At 39.9% G+C, this 26,702-nt stretch overlaps 1 protein-coding gene across 6 annotated transcripts in view; it reads left to right on the top strand.

Moving 5' to 3' along the window:
* The window catches only part of itprid1 (ITPR interacting domain containing 1), a 141,597-nt gene that overhangs the window by 87,965 nt on the left and 26,930 nt on the right, over window positions 1-26,702 (top strand). For all 6 annotated transcript variants that reach the window (XM_073052475.1, XM_073052465.1, XM_073052507.1 and 3 more), the window contains 4 exons: window positions 1,208-1,278; window positions 6,560-7,594; window positions 17,217-17,341; window positions 21,574-21,685. In XM_073052475.1, coding sequence (XP_072908576.1) covers window positions 1,208-1,278; window positions 6,560-7,594; window positions 17,217-17,341; window positions 21,574-21,685 — 1,343 coding nt within the window. The remainder of the gene's footprint in view (window positions 1-1,207; window positions 1,279-6,559; window positions 7,595-17,216; window positions 17,342-21,573; window positions 21,686-26,702) is intronic.

A 26,702-nucleotide genomic window follows, 5' to 3' on the forward strand; every position in this document is an offset into this window, starting at 1 on the left:
TTGTGAATCCTTAAAGAGGCTGCACCAGCTATCCATATTCCGGAGAGTCATCGATATTCCAGGTCAGAGCATCGACATTCTGGAAGCTGGCACAGTTGGTTGTGTATCATTACAGCTAGGTTCTGAAAATCCACAAGCTCTAGTTACATGAGGCAAGAAAATAATGAATCCGTGGTTCTAATGTTATTAGATGTTATAGTGAAGTGTTTTCTCATGTATTTCCTTTAAATTCTCTCAGTTTGTGAATGGGTGTAAAGCAAGCAAACATGTAAAACACAAAGTCCTGATGAAGGGGCTGGCTTTTCATTCATTTCCATAGATGCTGCCTGACCTGCTGAGTTCCTCCAGCATTTTATTTCTTTAGTGATACAACGAGGAATAGGCCCTTCCAGCTCTTCTGGTCCTTAGAGCATCACCGCCGCAGCAATCCTTGACAAATCCAACTAACCCTAGCCTAATCACAAGATAATTTACAATGACCAGTTAATCCATCCAGTGTATCTTTGGGCTGTGGGAGGAAGCCTACACATTCCACGGGGAGGACATACAGACTCCTTACAGAACCACTTCCAATAGCGGCAGTGCAGGAAAATGAATGGCTTTCCTATTGGCTCACTTCCCTACAAACTATTTAATGAATCCTTTAGGACACCGGTTACGCACGGCACTTCCTCTCTCAGAGACAAGCAGTCTCTTGCAATTTAAATAATAAGCTTTATTGCTGGCAATGTGGACAATTTTCATATTTTCCTACATTATGCTCCATCTGGCAAATCTATACCGTCTTACTGAACTATCTATTTCCATTATGGTTTAGTAATAGTTGGTGTGGACTCCAGTTGAACAAAGGACCTGTTTCCTTTCTGAATCTCTCTACAACTGTACAACTCTTTACAATTTCCTGATGTCCTTTCACAGCCTACATTCCTATCACTGTTTTTGTTGAAAGTATCAGGTGTTCTAAGTATCACTAGAGTTTTCACTAGTACCCTCACAATAGTCACCCTCACTACAAGAAACCAGGTGAAAATTGACCACCATGGTTTTCAAGTTGACAACAGTGACTCCACGTGCAAAAATAATGTTTCAAGGTACATCTGGGGGAAATGAATGATAAACAATACTTATGAAGACTCTCTTTTACGGTCACAATGATTTTGGTTGATTACCATGCTATGTTGATTATGTATGTATCTTTTCCTTGCAGATATTAAAAGAGAAAATAGTTGTCAGTCGGATAGTAGTGGATTTCTGGAGGAGCCATTCATTCCACCACAGGTAGATAACTCTATGTCACAATAAACCAGCTCTCATGCAGAGGGAACTCAGTGTCTGTTAGTAACTTTGGCTCTACTACTTCAGTTGATATCACAAGAAAATAGGTAAATATTTCTACCAAAAAAACCACAAGTGAGAAAGCAAGATTTTTCTCGCTTGATAATAATGTACATTTTTTGCTGGAAATTGCTGAGACTTATGGGTTCTTTATTCTGATGCCAATGTTCAGTTCCTCAACAGTCAAAAAATCTTAAAAGCAGTTATGATAAAGTGTTTTTGGTTGATTGATCAGTGCCCCTGTGAGCTATAAATTAACCTGAAGTCAAAGAAAATCAGAATTGGGATAGAGATAAGATTTACCAGCTATAAAGTCCTAGAAATTCAATTGTTGAGTACAATGTTTATAATAAAATGATAGAATTGTTTAGCACAGAAGTGGCCCCTTCCATTCCACCTTGTTTGTGATTCCTATGTATGCTAATCACATTTGCCTGTATTAGGCCCTTATTCCTCTATGCCTTCCCCATCTATGTGCTTGCCCAAATGCATTTTAAATATTGTAATTGCATCTGCCTCCACACATCTGCTCTGTTCCTGATTCCCACCACTTTCTCAAAAACTTGCCTCTCACATCTCCTTTAAATTTCTCCCTTCTGTGTCTCCAGTTCCAGATTCCTCTTTCCAATGAAATGAGATTTTTACTACCAATAATTTCATACTTTCATAAATCTCCTGTTCCAGTAAGAATAAACCCTACCTACCAATCTCTCCTTATAACTCCAGCCATTCACTAGAGTCAATGACCTAGTGAATTTTTTCTGCACTTGCTCTACTGCTACTATATCCTTCCTGTAATGTGATGACAGAAATATATTCCATACTCCAAATGTGGCCAAGCTTATGTTTTGTACAGCTGTACCATGATTTAACAACTCCTATACTCAATGCCTCAGATTATGAAGGCATGTGTATAGGAGTTTCCACCTCTGTAGCCACTTCTGGGATATTTACAATTTGCACCCTGAAGTCCCTCTGTGTGTCAATACCCTGAAGATGCCTGCCAGGTACTGTAGATGCCCTACTCGAATTTGACTTTGCCAAGTTCCATCTACCAGCAATCTACCAAAATTTTCTGATGATCCATGCCCCCAGTACCCTTCAAACACTTTTTCATTATCTCTATTTCCAGATATTTTCTATTTATTAGCAAACTTAGTAACCATTGCACCTCCATTCTCATCTGAGTTATTTACAAACAACAAAAGCTCAGGCCCTGATCTTGCAGTACACCGCATGTCACAGGCTCTCATTTAGTGGAATATTCATTCACCACTACTGTTCACTCCTTATCACCAAATCAATTCTGGATCTAGTTTGCTAGCACACCTCGGCGTCTTTGTGCCTTAACCTTATGGAACAGTCTCACATACAGAATCTTGTCAAAACTCTTACTGAAGTCCACGTAAAGTACATCAACTATGCTGCTTTCATCAATTTTCTTAGCTACCTCCTCAATACAGATTCATTTGACTTTATAAGATATGACCTCCCCTGCACAAAACCATACTGACTCCTCTCAATCAGTTACGGCTTTTCAAGTGATTTTAAGTTTTGTCCCTCTGAAGTTGCTCCTCCCACTTCCCTACCATTCACCGAGAGTTTCCTGACTTATCCTTGCTGCTCTTCTGAATAACAGAACATTACCTATCCTCCAATCTTCCAGTAGCTCACCAATGTCCGTTGAAGCTAGTCAAAATCTGCATCAGAGATCCAGTATTCTCCTCCTTTGCTTCTGTTAGTATCTTGAGATAGATCCCATCACACCTTGGGAATTTATTCATCTTTAAGAAAGATCATTACTAATGCCTCCAAAATCTCTTCAGCAACCTCTTTCAGAACCCTGGTGCATCCAGGTGACTTCTCTACCTTCAGAACTTCCAGCTTTCCAAGTACCGTAGATTCCGGACTACAGAGCGCACCTGATTAAAAGCCGCTGGCTCTAATTTTAGAAATAAAATCAATTTTTTAATTGTAAAGGCCGCACCGGATTTTAGGCCGCGCCGGATTTTCGGCCGCAGGTGTCCCACGTTGTAATATGAGATATTTACACAGAAAGATATTACACGTGAGGATTTTTTAACTTTTAATTAAATCCATATGGTAACAAAAACAAATACATATTGCAAATGCTTTTTTTCAAACCGTGCCCGTAACGCGGCTACTTTTAAATATACGTTGCGCATACTTCTTTACTGAACAACATTCCAATATCTCCTAACGACTGGTAAAAAATATATATACTGCAGCCTACCAGGAAAAGTTATTGATCGCCTTTAACTTAAAAGCAGCGTTCGCTCAGATCCAAAGCCGCTCGCGTAATGCGCTCCCCCCTCCTTTCCGTTTATCGCAAACTGGCATTTTTCCCACAAGACACCGCGAAACCGGGTGTGACGTCATAGCATCCCGCGATGTAGTACAGAAAACAAATATAGTTAAAACTCTTCTAACTTTAACTAGAAAATGAATTACTAAGCAAAAATATTATAAACTAAATAACTGCCATAAAGGCAGCACAATGCTTTTCTTCGAGTGTTTTCCATGTTGATGAGGGTGAGTACAAATGACTGATTTACAATAATTTAATTGTGAAAGTGCGCTTGATTTATCGTACAATTTCATTGGACCTCTGTGAACTACTCATCAATTTTATTGGTCTACTGTTATGAGGCAAAATGTTTACGAGGCGGCATGAAAAAAATCATGTATTAGCCGCTCCGGATTAAAGGCCGCAAAGTTCAAAGCTGTTCAAAATGTGGGAAAAAAGTAGCGGCTTAAAATCCGGAATCTACGGTACCTTTTCCTCAGTAATTTCAACTGCACTCATTTCTGCCCCCATCTCTCTCGAACTTCTGACATAATAGCAATGACATCCACTTCTGCCCCTGACACTTACACATTTCTGACATTTTGCTAGTGTTTTCCACAATTAAGACTGACACAAAATATTTATGAATTTCCTCCCCATTTCTTTGTCCCCTATTACTATACCTCTTCAGCACTATTTTCGGGTTGTCCAATATCCACTCTCATCTCTCTTATACTCTTCATATTACTGAAAATACTTATTGTATCCTCTTTTATATTATTGGCTAAATTACCTTCATATTTCATTTTTTCTCACCTTATGGCTTTTTTAGTTGTTTCCACTGGTTTTTAAAAGCTTCCCAATCCTCTATCATCCCACTAATCTTTGTTATATATTGCCTCCCTTTTGCTTTGATGCTGTCTTTGATTTCCCTTGAAACCAGTTACCTCATCCTCCCTCTAGAATACTACTTCATCCTAAATCGGCCAGATCCTGAGTCACTCTGTTGAAGTTCCCCATTCATGCAAATGCAATTGTCGCTAGCCTTATTTTATCTTAACATCTCATGATTTTTTTGCAGTGAATATATTTCTTTTCCATTGCTATTTAAAGGCATGACATCTAAAACTTGACAAACTTCTATAGATGTGCAATGAACAATGTATTGACTGGCTGCATCACAGCCTGGTATGTGAACGGCAATGCCTTTAAACTGAAAATCCTCCAAAAGGTAGTGGATTCGGCCCAGTACATCACAGATAAAGCCCTCCCAGCCATTGAGCACATCAACATGAAATGTTGTCGTAGGAAGGCAACATCCATCATCAGATATCCCCACCATCCAGGTCATGGTCTCTTCTCATTGCTGCAATCAGGTAGATGGTACAGGTTCCTCAGGACTCATACCACCAGGTTCAAGAACACTTACTACCTCACAATCATCAAGCTCTTGAATAAAAGTGGATAAATACACTGCTTTGCCCATCCATTGAGACGTTCCCACAACCAGTGATTTCTCTTTAAGGACTCTTTATCTTGTTATCTCATGTTGTCGTTACTTATTGTTATTTATTTATATTTGCATTTGCACAGCTTGTTGTCTTCTGCACTCTGGTTGATCTTTCGTTGATCCTGTTGTAGTCATTATTCTATAGATTTGCTGAGTGTACCCAAAGAAAAATTAATCTCAGGGTTGTATATGGTGGCATATATATACTTCGATAATAAACTTAGTTTGATTTACTTTGACTTTTGAAGGAAAACTAGTTAAGTAGATGTCAGCATCTGCAGTCTGATATTGAGAATAGGGTGAAGGTAGGTGACCACGATTACACTTTTGTATTGGTTCCTCTTTGATGCCCATCCACAAAATCTTGGCTACCAGTGGTTACCAATACTTTACCCTGATGCAATTACCCGTCTCTCCGATTGTCTTCCCTCTTCGTGTTCCGGCCCATGAGGTTAAATGACCCAACACACAACTGATTTATTTCCTCCACTTGTTCTGCCTTTTGAAAGAGTAGAGATCCTGTAAGTATTACAAAGTTGCTGTGGCATACTTTCTTGCACACTGCACATCTAATTTGTCACTTCTGGTACCATTGAATCTTTCTGCAAAAATCTGGCCTTGCATGCAACCAAGTTTTATAAAACAAAAATATAGGATATGTCAGGAATTTTTTAATTGTTGTTAAAAAGATTGTGAAATATATGAAAAACATAAAGTTTGCTTTTTCAGCCCTTTGCCACTGCCTGTGTAAGCAATACTATAATGGCTTCATTCTAGCAAAGGAGATTCAAAGTCAATTGCAATAAAACTCATCATCTTCAATCTCTGCTCCCAGACTGCTATGCATATGTTTTAACCTATTGATAAATAACATGAGATACTATTTGGAAATGTCTCCAGAATGCATGACCATACCCACTTGACCTGAAGGCTACACCTGAATTTGACTTACAAAAAAACAGAAAATGGGGGAGACAGTCAGCAACTTAGTCAGCGTCAGTGAAGAAAAAAATTATAATTAAGATATATGACTGATCTTGACCTCAGTTATATGTGAATTTTGCGTGAATGTTCTGCTGCCAGACTGCTATGCCAGAATGTTCAAAGTTAATTCTCTGGTATTACACAGCTTTGGACAGTGGGAGCTAAAGACCACTCCTTTTTAACTGGTAGAAAAATCTCCAGATACCTTTGAGCTGTGCTTATTAAGTGATCATACTGACACAGTTAGATTGTTGAATATAATAAAAACTGCAGGTTTTGGATATCCAAAACAAAACCAAAAAAAATGCCAGGCTCAGTTCAGTTGTCCAATCTGCAGGGGGCTGTCTGTTGTAAGATTTTCACTCTCTGTTATAGTAAAAATAAACATTTGATTTCTCAATTTTCTGTTTGAACATTTTCAGAATCTGAATACATTCAAAAGTGTTGGTTGTGACAGGATTAATAGCCAAGACCCCTTCCAAGAAAAGAAACAATGGCCTGTCCCGATCGAGGATCTGGGGCAAGCAACGTGTAACATTACTGAGCAAACCCAGGCCCCTGTGTCTGGTGACTGTGATCAAGCAAAGTTTTCAGAAGCATCCACAGAATTACAAGTTTCACAAGAAGAGAGTAGTATCAACGTGGAAACTTCAGATTTCCTTCCTCACACCTTTGGAGATCCGCTGGGGATAGCGGTTCCATGTATTGATAAAGTCACAGGGGAGAAAAGTGAATTGAACGACGACCAAAACAATTTTCCCATGGAAGCTTTAAAAGATGATTTTATTGTTGATGAAAAATTCTGGGAAAATAACCAAATCCAGAAGGAAAATAGTGATGTACATAATCAGAATAATGACCCTGTATGCAGTGAAGCAGTAAATGTGAACTATAGTGAAACTCAGCAAGAATCCAGCCCTCATGTACAAGACCCTGCTGCTTTAAGCAAAGCAGTGACCACTGAAAGTCCTCAAGAGAAATTGGAACAAAGAAGTGTCACAGAGGTTTGCTCTTTAGAACCAGTTCCACTTTTATGTCAATCAGATGAAGATTCTTCTGAAAACTCCGAAATTAAAGAATGTGGCAAGATGAGGGAAGCTTCAGCGCAGACTGAAGATAACACTGAGGAGTTCACAATTGAACCAAATAAATATGACCAAGTTAGGAATCCCTTTCTACTTGTACCTGACTTCCAGACTGGCAGGCAAATAAGAAAATCAGTTTCAGTGGACACTGGACTACATATTATTGAACAGAATGCTCAGAAGCTAACTGCTAACACTCCAACTCATTGCTGCCGCCAATGTTCCTGTCACCGTCATCATTGTTCAGCAGAATGGTTCAAAGGTGACAATGTAAAATGCCTGCCAAAGATACCAATCTCACCCTCAGAGGCACAGCTGGTCAAGACCTTACAGCAGTTACAAGAAACTACAAAAGTGATCTCTGGATCTCCGGTGAGTGTTAAGAATGCAACAATTAAAAGAAAACTATCCTATGATTTTCATACGATTCTGTCTTTTTCTTTTATTTATTGACCTTGTGGGCAAGGTGTTGGTGATGATTAAGGGAAATATCCAGAAGTGATAAGAACCAATCCCACCATGCATTCTCTGATGCAACATCTTTGCAACAGGTTTAAGTGGAATTGGCTTCTCCAGTGCACATTAGATTTCGTGAAAATCAATGTCAGTTTTTGTTCATTTTGCAGGCATTAATAACTCTTCATCCTTCAACATTTAAAAAAATTAGCACCCTTTTCCCAGGATCAAAATGTCTAGTACAAGAGGATATGCATTTAAGCTGAATGGGGTAAAGTTCAAAGGAGATGTGCAAAGCACGTTTTTTCACACGGGAGTGGGGGGATGCTCCCTCCTGTACCTAATGAGTGCATGTTGCTGGTCTTCTGCTGCTGCAGCCCATCCACTTCTAGCTTCTGTGTGGTGTCCATTCAGAGATACTTTTCTGCACACCACTGTTGTAATACGTGGTTACTTGAGTTACTGTCGCCTTCCTGTCAGCTTGAACGAGTCTGGCCATTCTCCTCAAAGCTCTCTTGTTGACAAGGAGTTTTCACGCACAGAACGGCTGCTGTCTGGGTGTATTTTGCTGATTGCACCATTCTCTGTAAGCTCTAGAGACTGTTGCATTTGAATATCCCACAAGGTCTGCTGTTTCTGAGATACTCCGACCATCTCATCCTGCATCCACAATCATTCCACGGTCCAAGTCACTTAGATCTCATTCCTTCCTCATTCTGATATTTGGTCTGAACAACAAGTAAATCTCATGACCATGTGTGCGTGCTTTCACTCATTGAGCTACTGACATATGATTGGCTGATTAGATATTTGCATTGATGAGCAGGTGTACAGGTTTATACTATAAAGAGGTCATTGATTGTGCACTGCCAGAGGCAGAAACAATAGAGGCTCTTAGATAGGCGCATGAATAAGCAAACAATGGAGGGAACTGGGCCATGTGCAGGCAGAAGAGATCAGTTGTAGATATAGAGGGATAGAGTATGGAAATGGATTCTTGTCCGAATTGGTCTACAGGAACCAAGATGCAATCAGGCAGCATTAGTTTGCAGCACTGTGGGCAAAAGGCCTGTACATGTTCTGTACTACATTGACCTTCAGCTGGAATGAAATTAAAATTGTTGCAGCTAGCTGTCTGTCTCCAGTTGTTTTCAGTCCAGATAAGGGACCTGAACTGTTGACCGTCCATTTCTCTTTACGGATGCTACCTGATCTATTGTGCTCCTCGTCAGCTTGTTTCTTTGTTCCATTTTGTATATTACATTATCATCATTATGTGCCATGTTGTATTGACATGCGATCATGATCTTATCTACCTATTTATCTATTGGGATGCAGTGGAGAACAGGCCCTTCCAAGCTGCACCACTCAGCAACCTCTGAATTAACCCTTGCCTAACCGCAGGACAATTTACAATTACCAATTAACCTACCAACCGGTAGGACGTTGGACTGTGGGAGGAAATTGGATCACCTGGAGGAAACCCACGTGGTCTTGGGGAGAACGTACAAACTCTTTATAGGTAGCAGCGGGAAATGAACCCAGGTTGTTAGTACCATAAAGCATTGTGCTAACTATTACACTACCGTGCAGGTCCTTTGCTAATCTGTGACCATAATTGTATACGGCTAATTTTTCTACAGAAGTGGTTTTCCATTGCCTTCTTCTGAGCAGTGTCTTTTCAAGATTAGTGACCCCCGCCATTATCAATACTCTCAGAGACTGGGGGAAATCATGGGTTAGGAAAGAGTATGGTTGCTTCAGTATCTGTGATGGAGAAAGGAAATACACTATGGGTATGAGGGAAAAATATGGAACTTATCTGAGAGGATTATTAAAGGATCATAATGCTATTCAGTCCTCATTGTCTTTAAAATGACCAATGATGGTGCTGGCCAAGATAATTTTCTAACTTTCTCCATAACGACTCAAAAGAAAATAGCACTTTGGTACAAATGTATTCATTGCCAAAAGTCCCTGTTCATATTTCAACTTATTCAAAATGGTACTTCCAGTTTAAGATAGCACTACTGAAGACATATTATGGCTTACTGGTGGTTTGAAAGCAAAAGAATTTGATTAAGAACATTATTAATAACACCTTTTTTGAAGTAAATTGTGGTGAACTATCACCCCAAACAATGAAGAGGCGAGTGAGGGCAAAGCACATCACAAGCTGTGCCCTGGTGCTGCGCTACAATATGAACGCACTTGGAGTTGGGGCTGTGCTGGTTGGAGTGGTCTATTTGGAGGGGAGAAGATAGGATAGAGGCACTCTGATGCCCATCCAACTAACCCAGGTGGATCATCCTAAGCACCGAGTTGATTAGGAGAAGTCACAAACAGCTTCACCAGCACTGAAATCTATGTCTCTGGGCCCAGAATGATTCATCATGGCGGGGACCAGTTTCTACTGCAAGTTTCAGACAACTTGAAAGCCAGCCCAGATAGTCTGGGGATCCTCTTTCCGCGATGCCAAGGCTATGAGACTGCTCCCGGCTGCTGTGCTTTGTATCTGTGAACTTCGCAGTGACCTGCCCTGCTAATATGATGTACTGCATACTGAGGCTTTGGGCCTACTCTGGGCTGCTCTGGGAATTTGGATCTAGAGACACAATTTGGTTCAGAATGCTGTTGTTGTTGCTCGGTTCTTCTGTTTGCGTGATTTGTTTTGTTTCTTTTTCTCTGTGGGCGCTGGAGGTTGGTTTTATTATTTTTAAATAGGTTGTTTTGGATTCATGCTTGGTGACAGTTAAGCAAACAAATCTCAAGGTTGTATAATTTATTATCATTCTTTGATAATAAATGCACTTTGAATCTTTGAATCTTTGAAATGCTCTGGGCATGGTCACTTTTGATGATTTACAATGAAAAAAAGTATTTTTTAATTGCATAGCCCTGAGAGAAAAATAGAATTATGAATGAATTTCTGAGCAGATCTTCCCATGTCAGATGGAATGGGCAAAGCAATTTGAATATTTTCAAATCTTGCTTTCAGTAAGTATACCCTGGCTGGATGAAGTGATTGCTGTAAATCAGGTAAAATTGATGATCATGAAGTCAACATTACTTATTCTCCAGTTCCTTAACTCCAGACTCTGGCGTTGCATGGTAACAAGCACTTTGGCTGTTCTACCTGTGAAGACACAAACCTACAAATGGACACTTCCTACTAATTCATTGTATGTCTGTTCCCAGGTTTTTCAGATTTGTAATGCCCACACTGGAGGGACACATTTTCCCCAAGTGTGTTGGCGTTCAGGTTTAAAGCCTGTACAATTTACTGAGGGGCAGCATGGTAGCATAGTGGTTAGCACAGCACTCTACTGTACAGGTGACCTGGGTTCAATTTCCACTGCTGCCAGTAAGGAGTTTGTACTTTCTCCCCATGGGTTTCCTCTGGGTGCTCTGGTTTCCTCCCACCGTCCAAAGACGTACCAATTAGTAGGTTAATTGGTCATTGTAAATTGTCCTGTGATTAGGCTAGGTTTAATTGGGGAATGCTGGGCCGTGTGGTTCAAAGGGCCAGAGAGGCCTATTTCCTTGCTATATGTCAATAAATAAATAACTAATTGGAATGACAGAGAAAGACATACAGAGGCTAATCTTAGGTGTGTGCCAGTCACATCTTCCCATGCCCAATCATTCATTCAGTTCTGCAGCAATTAAATGGCAGTAGAAATGAATGGATTTTTCTCAGACTACCTGCTCCATTTCCAGGAACTTTCTTTTCTTACTTTAAATTGTATATTCTGTCCTTTATTGTCAATCATTTGCAAATTGATCGTCATTTTGTATTGAGCTGATGTTGCTTGATGACAAAGTGCTTACATTCCAAGCAGATGCCAGATGTTCCCTAAGTCTTATCTATCCTTTAAATTCATTTCTGTTACACTTCCAAAATTACTAGGGGGGTAATGATGTTTTAATACAAGTTCTTTTGCTGTTGAAAATGAACTTGAATTTCATTGCAGTGAATACATTTCTTTCTGACTTCTTCGACAGTCTGGAGTACAGGACTTTCAGGGATTTGGTGTAGTTGGCACAAAATCCTTCCCTTTATGTTTCTGCCCACTGCTGTGCTGGAAACATAGCTCAAATCCTTGTGTTCTGCTGGCGCTATTTACCTCGACTCAGTGTAGGGGGGCTGCTTGTGAGGGCTGAACAAGTGCAGCTGTCACACCACATGGAGATGCTCCTGACTAGCACAGTGAGTGCTGCTCTTTGCAGGTGTCCAGCAGTAACATACACACATGGACCAGATAGTCCTTTCAGTTTCTATCATCACCATTTTTTGAATGTTATGGAGGCTACTATCAACCCAGGTTGACCTTTCATTGAACCGAGGGAAATGTGTGGCTAACTAAAGAGTAGACTACAGCTTCTTTCAGGTTCGGCAGAAGGCAATAAAGGGAGATCACAGAATCTGGGTAATATATGCTAGATGATGTTTAATAGAGCCCTTAAGAACCAAATTTATAGAAAGGAGGATAGCAAAGAAAGAGGGCAGCCTGCTAGCATAGTGGATAGTTAATGTTATTGCAACACCAGTGACCCAGGTTCAAATCTGCCACTGTCTGTATGTTCTCCAATTGACCATGTGGGTTTCCTCTGGGTGCTCCAGTTCCCTCCATGTTCCAAGGATGTATGCATTAGTTGGTTAGTTAGTCACATGGGTGTAATTGGGTGACACAGGCTCATTGGGCTGGAAGGGCCTGTAACCGAGCTGTAAATCTCAATTTTAAAAAAATCGTGCAGAAAAAGAAGAAAAGCTCTCTAATTTTTTTTTTCTTTTTAAATTACTTTTGAAAGAATTTATGGAATTTCCTTTTACTTTTTCAGGAAACAGAGCCTTCTACATCATAATGAACATTATGAGCATAATATAGACCATTGTACATCATAATGGCTCTCCATGTAAAAACAATGATTCCCCAGTTGTTTTTCTGTTTAGGGTTATAGAGTTGTACAGCACAGGTAAACTCCCTTTGGCCCATCACTTCTATGCTGACTGTCATCCTTATAAACACCAACCCTACATGCCAGCATTAATCCGCCATCTCTCCCTGTCTTGCTCATCCAAGTAGCCATCCAGATTCCTCTTTGTTGTTCTTACCATCCTTTCCTCTACAACTCCCTCTGGCTGCTTGGTCCAGAGACCAGCTTTGCTTTATGTTAAAGATTTGCCCCTCAGAAACCCTTCATTTTCACCTTAAGTATATGGATTCCAGTTTTAGACATCCGTACCTTGGGAGACAACTTTGTGTGTTTAACCTTATTCAGTCCTCTCAGTATTGTATGTTCATGTTACTTCCCAACAGAATCACATCTTTCCTGTTGTGTGGTGATGAAGACTGCACACAGTATCCCAAGTTCAGCCTGGCCAATGATGTTCTGTGCAGCTCTTCAGTGTCTCAGCCAGTGAAGGCAAGCATGGCATGTGCTTTTTTCTCACCACCCTGTCTACCTGTTGCCACCTTCCTTGTTCCACACATTTACTGTTATTCACTGTCTATATTCTGTCCTTATTTAACCTCCCAAAGAGCATAGTGAAATCTAAAGGTGGCCAAGCTAGTGATGAGGGTTTCAATTGTCCACATTCACATTTGCCATATTCTTGCAACTAATCCGATACAGTTCATCCTTCAAATAGTTGGTCCAGAGAGTCAAGTAGCTTTGATTCACTTCTTTCATTTGCCGGCCGGCACAATTAAAGGATCCTCAATCTAAGGAAAGTCAGAGATTTTATTGTTTAACCTTTATCCTTAGATCCCATATGCTTTGATCCATATTATCTGGTCTTCGGCTGCATGTGCTGATCTTATAACTCTCAAAACTCTCTGAAAGTACTACACGTTTGTACATTAAAATAGTCCTACAGAACTTTGTAGGACTTTCTTGGTCATGGCATTTGTAGATTCACCAGTGTCCGTGTTTCAGGGTCCATTGGAAACAATATATCACCCTCATTTTTCTGTATAAAGCCATCTTTTTCTGTTCTCTGTCCTGTCCCAATAACTTGAAAATATTATGAACTCTCAGGAAGATCTCCTTTCATTTCTTGTCCATATATAATGACTGAGACCTCTTGTATTCACTAATATGTCTACCTGCCTGCACTATTAATGCTTTACCTGGAAATCCCATTCTCTACTCACAGTCTATACTCATCTGCTTTTCCTTCAAGCAGCAAAGTCCTATTCTTGTCACCTGCAACGTGTCCATAAGCTCCTACGTGCTTGTGCTCATTAAGGCAAGTAACAAGAAGAGAGCTATTAACATCATTCATTAAAGGCCATCTACATTCAGTAAGGGCAGGGGGTATTTACATGTACTTCAGAAGATATGGCAGGAGATGTTTTATTGTTTTATTTTTGCCTGGAGGTGATCTGTCAAAAAACTCTACCAGATGGTAAATACATGCCTGAGGGGATTTGCAATGTAATGATTGTTTGAAATTCCTTTTTTTTTCTTTTGCCCCTGATATTCCATTGTTATTGGAATACATTTTATATCTTCTACTGTGAAATCAAATAAAAATATTTTTTCAAAGTTCCTGCTGTTCACGTATTTCCCTTTATTAATTCCCCTGTGACATCTTCGGAGCAACACACATTTATACAGCTTCCACCTTCCTTTTAATAACTTATAGAAATACATACAGTTTGTTTTCATATACCGTATTTATTTTTTATTCATTTTGTTTTAGCCAACTTTTGCTTGACCACAGACCTTCACAAGGTGGTATTCAATGTAATCCTGAACTTCCTTAGCTTTCTATGTAGCCATGGAGCCTTGTAGGAACCCATGGCCTGGATCCATCTGTAGTTGTTGGAACCCATGGCCTGGGTCAATCACTGGTTGTTGGAACCCATGGCCTGGGTCAATCACTGGTTGTTGGAACCCATGGCCTGGGTCAATCACTATTTGCTGAAACCCATGGGATGGGCCCATCTGTAGTTGGTGGAATCCATGGTCTGGGTCCATCACTGGTTGTTGGAACCCATGGTCTGGGCCCATCTGTAGTTGTTGGAACTTATGGCCTGGGTCCATCTGTAGTTGTTGGAACCCATGGTTTGGGCCCATCACTATTTGTTGGAGCCCATGACCTGGGCACGCCTGTAGTTGTTGGAACCCATGGCTTGGGCCCATCTGTAGTTGTTGGAACCCATGGCTTGGGCCCATCACTATTTGTTGGAGCCCATGACCTGGGCACGCCTGTAGTTGTTGGAACCCATGGTCTGGGTCCATCTGTAGTTGTTGGAACCCATGGTTTGGGCCCATCACTATTTGTTGGAACCCATGGCTTGGGCCCATCACTATTTGTTGGAGCCCATGGCTTGGGCCCATCTGTAGTTGTTGGAACCCATGGTTTGGGCCCGTCACTATTTGTTGGAACCCATGGCTTGGGCCCATCTGTAGTTGTTGGAACCCATGGTTTGGGCCCATCACTATTTGTTGGAGCCCATGACCTGGGCACGCCTGTAGTTGTTGGAACCCATGGTTTGGGCCCATCACTATTTGTTGGAACCCATGGCTTGGGCCCATCTGTAGTTGTTGGAACCCATGGCTTGGGCCCATCACTATTTGTTGGAGCCCATGACCTGGGCACGCCTGTAGTTGTTGGAACCCATGGCTTGGGCCCATCTGTAGTTGTTGGAACCCATGGTTTGGGCCCATCACTATTTGTTGGAACCCATGGTTTGGGCCCATCACTATTTGTTGGAGCCCATGGCTTGGGCCCATCTGTTGTTGTTGGAACCCATGGTTTGGGCCCATCACTATTTGTTGGAGCCCATGACCTGGGCACGCCTGTAGTTGTTGGAACCCATGGCTTGGGCCCATCTGTAGTTGTTGGAACCCATGGTTTGGGCCCATCACTATTTGTTGGAACCCATGGTTTGGGCCCATCACTATTTGTTGGAGCCCATGGCTTGGGCCCATCTGTTGTTGTTGGAACCCATGGTTTGGGCCCATCACTATTTGTTGGAACCCATGGCTTGGGCCCATCTGTAGTTGTTGGAACCCATGGTTTGGGCCCATCACTATTTGTTGGAACCCATGGCTTGGGCCCATCACTATTTGTTGGAGCCCATGACCTGGGCACGCCTGTAGTTGTTGGAACCCATGGCCTGGGCCCACCTGTAGTTGTTGGAACCCATGGCCTGGGCACGCCTGTGATTGCTGGAGCCCATGGCCTGGGTCCATCACCAATTGTTGGAACCCATGAACTGGGTCCATCACTAGTTGTTGAGACCCATGGCTTGGGTCCAGCACTGGTTGTTGGAACCCATTGTCTGTCTCCGCCAGTGCTGGATAATGAGGGGCGACCTTATAAGAGGTTTATAAAATCATGAGGGGCAGAAATAAGGTGGATGGTAACAATCTTTTCCTCAGGGTAGGAAAGCACAGATTTAGGGTGAGAGGAAAAAGAATTAAAACTAACTTGAGGGGTAACTTTTTCATGCAGTGATAGTTAAGTACATGGAATGAGCTACCAGGGAAAGTGATTGAGGCCAGTACAATAGCGTAAATTAAGAAGCACTTGCGTAGGTAGAAACATAGAAAACCTACAGCACAATACAGGCCCTTCAGCCCACAAAGTTGTGTCAAACATGTACCTACCTCAGAAATAACAAGGCTTACCTATAATCCTCTATTTTACTAAGCTCCATGTACCTATCTAAAAGCCTCTTTAAAAACCCTATCATATCTGCCTCCACCACTGTTGCCGGCAGCCCATTCCACACACTCACCACTCTCTGAGTAAAATACTTACCCCTGACATCTCCTCTGTACCTACTCCCCAGCACCTTAAACCTGTGTCCTCTTGTGGCAACCATTTCAGCCCTGGGAAAATAGCCTTTAACTATCCACACGATCAATGCCTCTCATCATTTTATACACCTTTATCAGGTCACCTCTCATATTTTCCAAGCTACATGGAAAATCAGTTCTGAGAGGGCTATAGGCTGAACACAGAAAATTGGGACAAAATTGGTAAACTTTTTGGGCCCAAGTGCCTTATCTGTGTTCTATGAGCTCCCAGCATATAATGCTCAGCCTGGCCAATGCTGATGTGTTGAATTCATCCCATAGACGATATCAAAAAGACAACCTTACACTGAACTGAATGCAATTTCCCTTTAAAGTGTTGTACCTGATGCTACACCATATCAGATTTGATAGGATCCTGACTAGCAGAAGAAAAGGAAATTTAACCAAGTAAAATTGTACGTGTCACAGGAGTGAGATGGTGTGCTGCCACTGAGGGTTGGCATTCCTCACCTTTCTAAAGGTTACTTCAGTTCCAAGGATCAAGGATCCAAATTGTACATTCACCATTCAATGATTCTGAAGCATGGCTAAGTACAACAGTATGTTTGGATGTGACATAGAAACTCTTTCTCTCTGCACAGATCCTGCCAAGTTTTTGCAGTGCTTTTTGTTTTTATTTCAGTCCTCAGCATCTGTAGTTTTATTTATTTTCAATCACAGTTCATAAAACTAATTGAATGTCCTGTGAAATTCCCTGCAGGCTATACAGGAGATTGATACCATGAAGCAATGTCTGCAGAGTTTTCAGAATACATTGGGGGACATAGAACAGGACATCATTGAAGAGCAGGCTTCAGTCGACAGTGCTTTAACTGAAGAAGAAAGGTATGAGCAGTTTTACAGAGGAAGAGTTGGATTATTAAGGATATCTCAATTGTTTGGTAAAACATTTAATTGTGAAGTAAGAACAATAGTATTGTGTATAAATCTGACAGTGATGTAATGCAATTACATATTTATTTGTTTGTTTATTTATTGAGATACATAGACCCTTCTGGCCCACCAAGCCACACTGCCCAACAATCCCCGATTTCATCCCAGTCGACTCGTGGGGAAGTTCACAATGACCAACTAACATCCCAACCGTCATGCCTTTGGTCTGTGGGAGGAAACCAGAGCACCTGAAGGAAACCCACGCAGTTATGGGGAGAATGTACAAGCTCCTTACAGGCAGCAGTTGGAATTGAATACAGGGCACCTATGCTTTGGTAGCCATTACACTACCATGCCGCCCCATTCAAAGAGCATTCAAAGATGATCTTCTACACGCCACTGTTGTAACACATGTTTTATTGAGTTACTCTCACCTTCTTGGCAGCTTGAACCAGTCTGGCCTTTCTTCTCTGATCTCTCTCATCAACAAGGCATTTTCTTCCACAGAACTGCTACTCACTGGATTTTTTATTTGTTTCTTGCACTGTTCTCTGTAAAATCTATAGACTGTTGTGCATGAAAATCCCAGGAGATCAGTGGTTTCCGAAATACTCAAACCACCCTGTCTGGCACCACAATCATCCCACAGTCAGAGTTACCTTCATTGGCCTTCATAAATTAAAGTACTGAGTAAAGGAGTTGAGATGTTATGTTGAAGTTGTATAAGACATTGATGAAGCTTAATTTGGGGTATTGTGTGCAGTTTAGGTCTCCTATCTACAGAAAAGATGTTAATCAAATTGAAAGAGTGCAGAGAAAGTTTACAAGGGTGTTGCCAGAACTTTGGGATGTAAATTATATGGAAAAGTTGAAAAGGTTAGAACTTTATTCCCTGGAGCGCAGAAGAATGAGGGGAGATTTGATACAGCCGACCAAATTATGAAGAGTCTAGATAGGGTAAATGCAAGTAAACTTTTTCCACTGAGGTTGAGTGAGACTAGAACTAAGAATCATGGGTTAAGTGTGAAAGGTGAAATATTTAAGGGGAACATGAGGGGGGAATTTTTTTCACTCAGATGTAGTGAGAGTGTTTAACCAGCTGCCAGTAGTAGAGTAAATAGGTTTGATTTCAACATTTAAGATAAATTGGATAGATACATGGATGGGATGGGTATGGAGGGCTATGAGCTGGGTGTTGATTGATGGGACTAGGCAGATTAATAATTCGGCATGGTCTAGGTGAACTGAAGGGCCTATTTCTATGCTGTAGTGTTCTATGACTCTATGACATTGAGAAAGAGATTATTTTCCTGGTAGCAGTCCTCAAGCTGTTGCATCTCCTCTCTATAGGTTGTCTCATCATTGTAGATGATAAGACCCCTACTGCTGTGTCATCAGTAAAATTGTTTACTCAGGTGTTTGGCCTTGTCTGTACTTCATTGCCTAGTTGATGTAACATACTCAGGGAATAGATTTTAGGCCATATTGCTGTTGTTTTAGGTTCCTTGCAATAGATATTACAAAAATGAAAACAGGAAAAAAAGTCAGGGAAATAATTGGTAGTGAATAATAAACACACATATATGTTTAACAAAACGCAAGGAAGTTAAGCTTATAGAAACACACATGAGATTCTGGAGGAACTCAGCATGTCAGGCAGCATCTGTGGAGGGGAATAAATGGTCGAAGTTTAGGGATTAGACCCTTTATTAGTCCTGACGAAGCATCTCAGCATGAAAGGTCAACTGTGTATTCCATTCAGTGGATGCTGCCTGAATTGCTGAGCTCCTCTAGCATTTTGTGTGTGTTGCTCTAAGTTTAACGAGCTTCTTTTGTCTCACTCCCAGATCTGACGATCTGCAGTGCCAGCTCTGTTTCTCTTTCCACAGAAGTGACCTAACCTCCTGAGTATTAATAGCATGTTTGTGTTTTTACGGCACATGAATATTGTAGATGATCTTAATAGCCCCAATCTATGCAACATCAGTCAGAGGACAATCATCTGACAGGATTCAGATTTGAAGTAGTGGTGTCGTATTTTATTTCCACCTGTAAGTTACCAAATTTGTCTCATCTCTAGGTTGGGATTTTAAAAATATTGTAGAACCCTCTGAATGCTGGACTGAGATACAAGTCTGGATTCCAACACAGCGTTTCCAGTCCATGTTTAATGGGAGTCTATTAGAACAACAAGAAGTTTCCCATTTACTAAGATGGGCAACTTCATGAAATCTGGTCACTGATATGAACTACCCTACTGCCATGGTTTGAAATGCATTTGTAGTGTTAGAGTGTATCTCCATGAATTAAAAACGGCATTCCATTGCTAGTTATCACAACAAGAAGCAAGAAAATTTGTCCGGAATGTCCTGAACCCTGAGCAAAAATTCATGGAGAGAGAGGGAGAGGGGGAGGGAGAGAGGAATGGGGAGAGAGCGAGCAAGGGAAAACAACACACACTGGAGAGCAGGAGAAAGGAATGGAAATTGGGGGGAGGGAATACATGAGAGCAACACAGACCTGAAAGTTTGTCTCTCCCGGTGTGCATGCTGTAAAATGTCTTAATCCATTCATCAAGCAGTTTCTCCCTGAGACATGAGCCGTACTTCCCAGAAGAATCTTCAACTATCTTCAGTGAAAGCATGTGTGATGCAGTGAAATGGTTTAGGGTTCAGTGTTAATTATTATTTTAATAACCTGATAAATATTGTAATAAGCCAGGAAATAATATGACTTTAACTAACAATGCAATGTTTTTGTTGAATCAGTGAAATTTATGTGCTGGTGTACCTGTGGTTGGCATGGTAAAAATTTTTACAGTGTTATCATAACCATTGACAGATTGGGAGTTGATGTGATGGAAAGCTTCAGAGCACAATTATGGAATACTCCAAAGATGTCTTCACACATCATGTGGCATCTCACAAATTGTTCATGGGTCAGAAAATGGCAGCTGGGAGCCAATGTGGCCCACAGTCAACATTTCTGGTGTCCCAATATACAGTACCTCTTTATCTATGTGATCTGATGCAAAGGGATTAATTGCTGTTTTGGGAAACATAATTCTGCTCATTAATTTTGGTGAATATAAGTACTGGCTCAGATTGAGGCAGAAACATGTCCATATTGCTTTTGTCCTCAGTTGCTTATGTTTTATATGATACTTAATAGGACATGCATATTTACATCCCTTCTGAAGGAAATGTGACAGTGGACTATCACATATATAAACCACCACATCACACATTTAGCACTTGGATAAAATTAAAGAATTCTCCATTTCACAATTATGCTGTTAAATCAAATTCAGAATCAGAATTATTATGAAATTTGTAGTTTTGTGGCAGCAAAACATTTAAAAACATACTATAAGTTGCAATAAATAAATAAGTAACAAATAAGTAAATAAGTAACAAAAACAAAAGAGGGATAGCAAGGTAGTGTTTATGGGTTCATGGATCATCCAGAAATCTGATGGCAGAGGGGAAGAAGCTATTATTAAAATACTGACTGGGGGTCTTTCAGGATCCTGTTCCTCCTTCCTGATGGTAGTAATGAGAAGAGGGCATGACCTGAATGGTGATGGTCCTTAATGCTGGATGGCACCTTATTGAGACATCACCATTTCAAGATGTCCTCGATGGTGTGGAGGATTGTACCCATGATGAAGTCAATAACACTCTGCAGCCTCTTTCCATCCTGCATCTGAACTCCATCCCAGGCAGAGGTGCAACCAGTCTGAATGCTCTCCATAGTACATCTGTAGAAGTTTGCTTGAGTCTTTGATAACATACCAAATTTCTGGTATTGGAGGTATACACATCTAGACGTTCATCAGATAGACATTTTTACTAGTGAAGTTTTATTTTACTGAGTTTGCAGCCCAGAGAAGCAAAACCAAATCCAATTACAGTAAAACTAAATGCAGTTAGCTACCATCCTCTTTACAAACTTCAAAGGCTGAAACCCAATTAATTCACTCATAATCTTCAAGTGAACTTGATATTCTTGATTATATGATTGACCCAAAGCTGTCTGAAATTCACCAGCCCTTTGAGGATATCCAGGTATCTGTTCATTGTCAGGATGAATATTGATAGTTCATTTGATACATTCTTTTATCAATAAATGTTGTGCTTGACTATCAGTCAAGGGTTATTTAATTAATCACTGTCTTCTGACAGAGAGGATGTGAGATGGCTACAGAAGTTACGCCATTCAGTGCGTGAAGAGGTCAAAGAATTAGAGGTTCTTCTTGAGGATCGGGCTCGACAATTTAGAGAAGCAATGAGAACAGTAAGTAGGATGTTAGGTAAAACTATTTGTACTATCTTTCTTTAAATTATAGAACTTGCCAATTCTGTTCTGTTGCTCTCCTTTGGGCCATGTATTTGAACTGTTACCTGTCTAATTTCTTAAAAGCAATTGGTGTTGCAAATAGTGTAGATTCACAGAGGTATGTTATATGGTGCAGTGGCACAGCAGTTAGCATAACACTGTTTGAGAACTAGCGACCTAGTTTCAGATCCACAGCTGTCTGCAAAGAGTTTGTATGTTCTACAGGTTTTCACCGGGTGCTCCAGTTTCCTCCTACATTCCAAAGATGTATGGGCGAGTGGGTTAATTAAACACACTATCCCAAAATAAATAAATCTGATAGGTTTCATCCATCATTACAGTCACAGGGTATTCCTTGTCCCACCATCAAGACAGGAAAGTAGTGACAGTCTTATTCAGAACATTAACTACGAACTTCATGAAGTCTCACAGCAGAAGGACTCTTGTTTTCACTGCACCAGAAAAATACAAACACAAAAATACTTACTTTACCCTCACCACACTACCTGTTACAGATGCCTCAGCACCAGATAATAAAACAGGACAGTAAATTTTTTCGAAAGTGTTGCTTCCTCATACAGCTTCAGTGGTTATGATACAATGCTTGAAGCTGAACACAAATATAATTCCAGACTACATGTATCACCTATAATCTGTAAGCCAGGACCTCAAATTTGGGCCACCAGTACCACCTGGGGGGAATAATTCTTATAGTGATTTTTGGCAAGGTGTACACCCCTAGTGCTAGAAAATATGTGATAACATTGCAGCAGTGGTAGCTTGCATTGAAACTGCAGTGCAGCTGTCAAGTAACAACCCCCTGGGTCAGATCCCTACGGACCAGGCTATTGAAGCCACAGTGAACAAACATGAGTTGTAAGGTATCACAGGCACACAGATGGTGAGGCAGTGGAGGGGCTTCCTGACCAAAGTCAGTAACAAAAATAGTCTCATTAGCTTCGTAGTCCATGAATGGAGGAAGGCGGAGTACAGAGCAAAGCTACAGGAGAAGATTCTGTACGTAACTGTGAGTGACAAATGTTACAGACTCACATCTCAAGACAGTGAGGAAGTGTCGGCTCTTCAGTGTCAACAAGAAGAAGTAAATAGCCACCTACTTCTCCATGCTGCCCATGCCACAAGAGAGGGATACCAATCTGTAGTGATCTACTTAGAAGACACAGATGTCTTTATCATGTCTTTAGTATTTTGTGACAAGATTGAGGCCCCATTGTTCCAGAAGTGTGGCACTAGAACCCGTACAAGGCTTGTAGACATCAGGAAGGTTGCTGCCACTGTTGGCATGGAGATTTGTAGGGCATTCATCGGGTTGCAAGCATATACAGGATATGACAGTGTAAGCGCTTTGCAGGCAAAGGGAAGACAAGTGCCCTAAAACTTCTGACCAGCAACAGGGAAACTCAGGACACATTCCTAGAGTTGGGTCAGGAATGGGACCTCTTCCCAGAACTGATGAATAAACTGGAGGCATTTACATGTCTCCTGTATGCCCCCAAAACATCGACCACCAAGGTCAACAAGCTCAGGTATCACCTTTTCTGTGCCAAAAAAGGTGAAATTGAAAGTCATCAACTCCCACCATGCAAGGACTGCTTAACAAAACATGCACAGCGAGCCAACTACCATGCTGGTATATGGAGAAGCTGTTTGGAGAAGGACCCACAAGTGCCAAGCCCTGTTGGCAGAGGATGGAAGATGAAGAGCGAAGAGGAGGCTGAACAGTTGGTGGTGCACTGGATGGAAGGCCAGCCAGTACCCGATGCCATCCTGGATCTACTGGCCTGTAAATGTCCAAAAAAATGTTCACTTCCAAGATGTATGTGTGTTGCAAATGGCCTCAGGTGTACTGACATGTGTCGACTGGCAGACTGTGAGAATCAGGCATCCACCTCAGAGAGTGTGGGAAGTTCAGATGAAGACGTGGAAGACTTGGAAAATTATTATGATTATTAATAAGCTATGAAAGTATGGAAAACAAAGTATGGAAAGCAGTCTTTTATTAAATATATTCATTTTACAACCAAATGGGGCCTAGATTATGGCTGTATGCAACCCCACATTTGAATTATTATACTGTAATTCTATATGCTATGACAAAAGCTTAAGATTATTTTGATTTGATACAACAATATAGAAAATATCATGACATTGATAAAACTCCTGAAATTTCTCCAAATGAGGTTTTTTACCTTTTGGGGGGTGGAGGTAACATTTTCTGCTGTACTGATGTTGATATGTGTATACAAAAAGTGATTACTTATTTGAATTCCCGAATAAATTCTCAACAAATCCATGTGATGATATGTGACCTAGGGTTTCTATTGACTTTTCCAAAATAAACAACAGACAAAATATTTTTCTAAAAATGAAATGATTAACTCTACTGAAATTGGGCACTGTACTGCAAGTACTTCAATGCAGAATTTTATAACAACATTTGATGAAAAGTGCTTGAACTCAGCTACCATTGTGACAAATGTCAATGTTGATGGATCACTGATGACAAAATACCACTAGGTTGAATATATATGTTTATATTGGCCTCTTTTCAGAAATGCTTATTTTAGGGTAGTGTTATAAAATGCATGATAAAGCTACCACTGGTGCAATGCTATCACATATTTTCTAACTCTAGAGATGTATACCTTACCAAAAATCACTATGAGCATTATTACCCTCAGATGGTACTGGCCAGCCCTACTGGCTCACGGACCACTAGGAATTTGGAGAAACAAGAAATTAACTTTTATTGAATATAATGTGTTTAATTGCACAGTGGTGCTGACGCTTTGCAATAGTTCAACTAAGCTAAAAATGGTTCGTTGATTTTCATTTGTACTCAGTGTCTGAAACTTCTTGCTTAAGTGTTCAACAATAATCAGCCAGCATTGATGGATTCCAGTTGCCCTGATACCATTTCTTCATGACCACAATGTCCTGGTGAAACCTTTCACCATGCTCATCACTGACAGTGCCAAGATTTACAGAGAAGTCCAAATGGGAATGCAAGAAATGAATCTTTAGTGACATATTGTCAACCAGCTGCACGTAGCTTGATGCTCTGTAGTTGCCAAGAAAATTTTCAATGACATCCTTGAATACCTTCCATGTAATTTTCTCCGGTCCCAGTAGAAGTTCGTTGAATTGTCTGTCATTGATGACCTGACTGATATGTGGACCAACAAAAATGTCTTCCTTAATCTTGACATCAGTTATTCTGAGTTGAATTATTAAATAAAATAATAAATATCATTGATTTTTTTAAAAAATGTCATGTGATAGGGAAATTTCATGGTGATTTTCATGATCAACAGCTCAAAACCTGTAAGATACACCCAAAAGTATTCAGGAAGCAAAATCTTTGTTCTCCAATGTAATGGTAGGGGAGCCCAGCACCACACATTCTGAAATAATCGTAAAATAATTGTTACTTGGAACGAGGCTTTAATTTTGAGTTGCAATTCAGAAATGTGAAGACAGTGTTATTTGATACTTTATATTTATTCTTTAATTGATCAAATGACATTAATATACCTCCTTCAAAACAATCTCCTATGTATCTAATCCCTTTTTGAAACCAATTATATAAAAGTTGATTGTCCATTGTAAAAGGAATAAGTCTATTTTGAATTAAAGATCTCTTTGCTAATAAAGATTTTTTTGTCTCATCATCAACATTTATCTTATTCCATAAGTCAATCAAATTAATATAGGAGATTCTTTCTTTTCCCGTATCCATTTAGATTCCCATTTATATATAAAATCTTCTGGTACGTTTTCTCCTATTTTATCTAGTTCTATTCTAATCCATACCGGTTTATCTTTTATTTTGTTACTTTCAACTAAGGGCTTATATAAGAGAAAAATTAGGTCAAACAATGTTATTGCCGAAATCTAATGAAATAGAAATTTTAATTCAAAAAGGAAATATTAAAAAATTTATATCTTGTATGTATAATTTGATTCAAAAACAGGCAATTAAACAAGGAGTACATAAGTCAAGACAAAAATGGGAAAGTGATTTGAATATTAAAATTGAAGAAACAAATTGGTCAACACTATGTCTTGATAGTATGACAAATACAATAAATGTTTGGTTAAGATTAGTGCAATATAATTTTCTACATCAATTATATATTACACCACAAAAAATAAATAAATCAAATTCAAGTTTATCTGATCAGTGTTTCCGATGTAACCAAGAAACTGGTACTTTTTTACATTTTTACATGGTCTTGTTCTAAAATTCAACCTTTTTGGACAAATTTAAGACTTTTACTGGAACAAATTACAAGAATACAACTTCCTCATAATCCAATATTACTCTTACTAGGTGATATTGAAGGGATAAAACCGAAACTCAAACTAAATAAATACCAGAAAGAATTCATAAAAATTGCACTGGCAGTAGCCAAAAAAGCTATTGCAGTTACTTGGAAATCGGATACATATTTAAGTATAGATTGTTGGAAGAAAGAAATTTATGACTGTATTCCATTAGAAAAAATTACTTATAATTTAAGAGATAAATATGAAACATTTCTGAAAATTTGGTGCCCTTATTTACAAAAGACAGGACTAAATATATAGGTGCTTTGAAGATGAAACAATTGGTTACTTGGGGAAATAAATAAATATATATACTAAAGTTATTAAGAACTCCATGGAGCATGTGGAGATCTTCCAACAATCAGGCACTCTTTCTTTTTTTTCTTTCTTACTTTCTCTTTTTTTTTATAGGGAAGTTAGGGGGGAAGGGATATATACATTTTTTTTCCATACTTTGTAATCACTTAAAAACGCAATAAAAAAAAGTTTTCAAAAAAAAAAAGAAATGTGAAGACAGGATAAAATTGATTTTCATTCAGAATCAGGTATATCATTTCCATCATGTGTTGTGAAATTTGTTAATTTAGCAGCAACAGTTCGATGCAATACATGATAACATTGAAAG

Source organism: Hemitrygon akajei, chromosome 1 (genome assembly GCF_048418815.1).
Source record: "Hemitrygon akajei chromosome 1, sHemAka1.3, whole genome shotgun sequence".
Lineage (NCBI taxonomy): Eukaryota > Metazoa > Chordata > Chondrichthyes > Myliobatiformes > Dasyatidae > Hemitrygon > Hemitrygon akajei.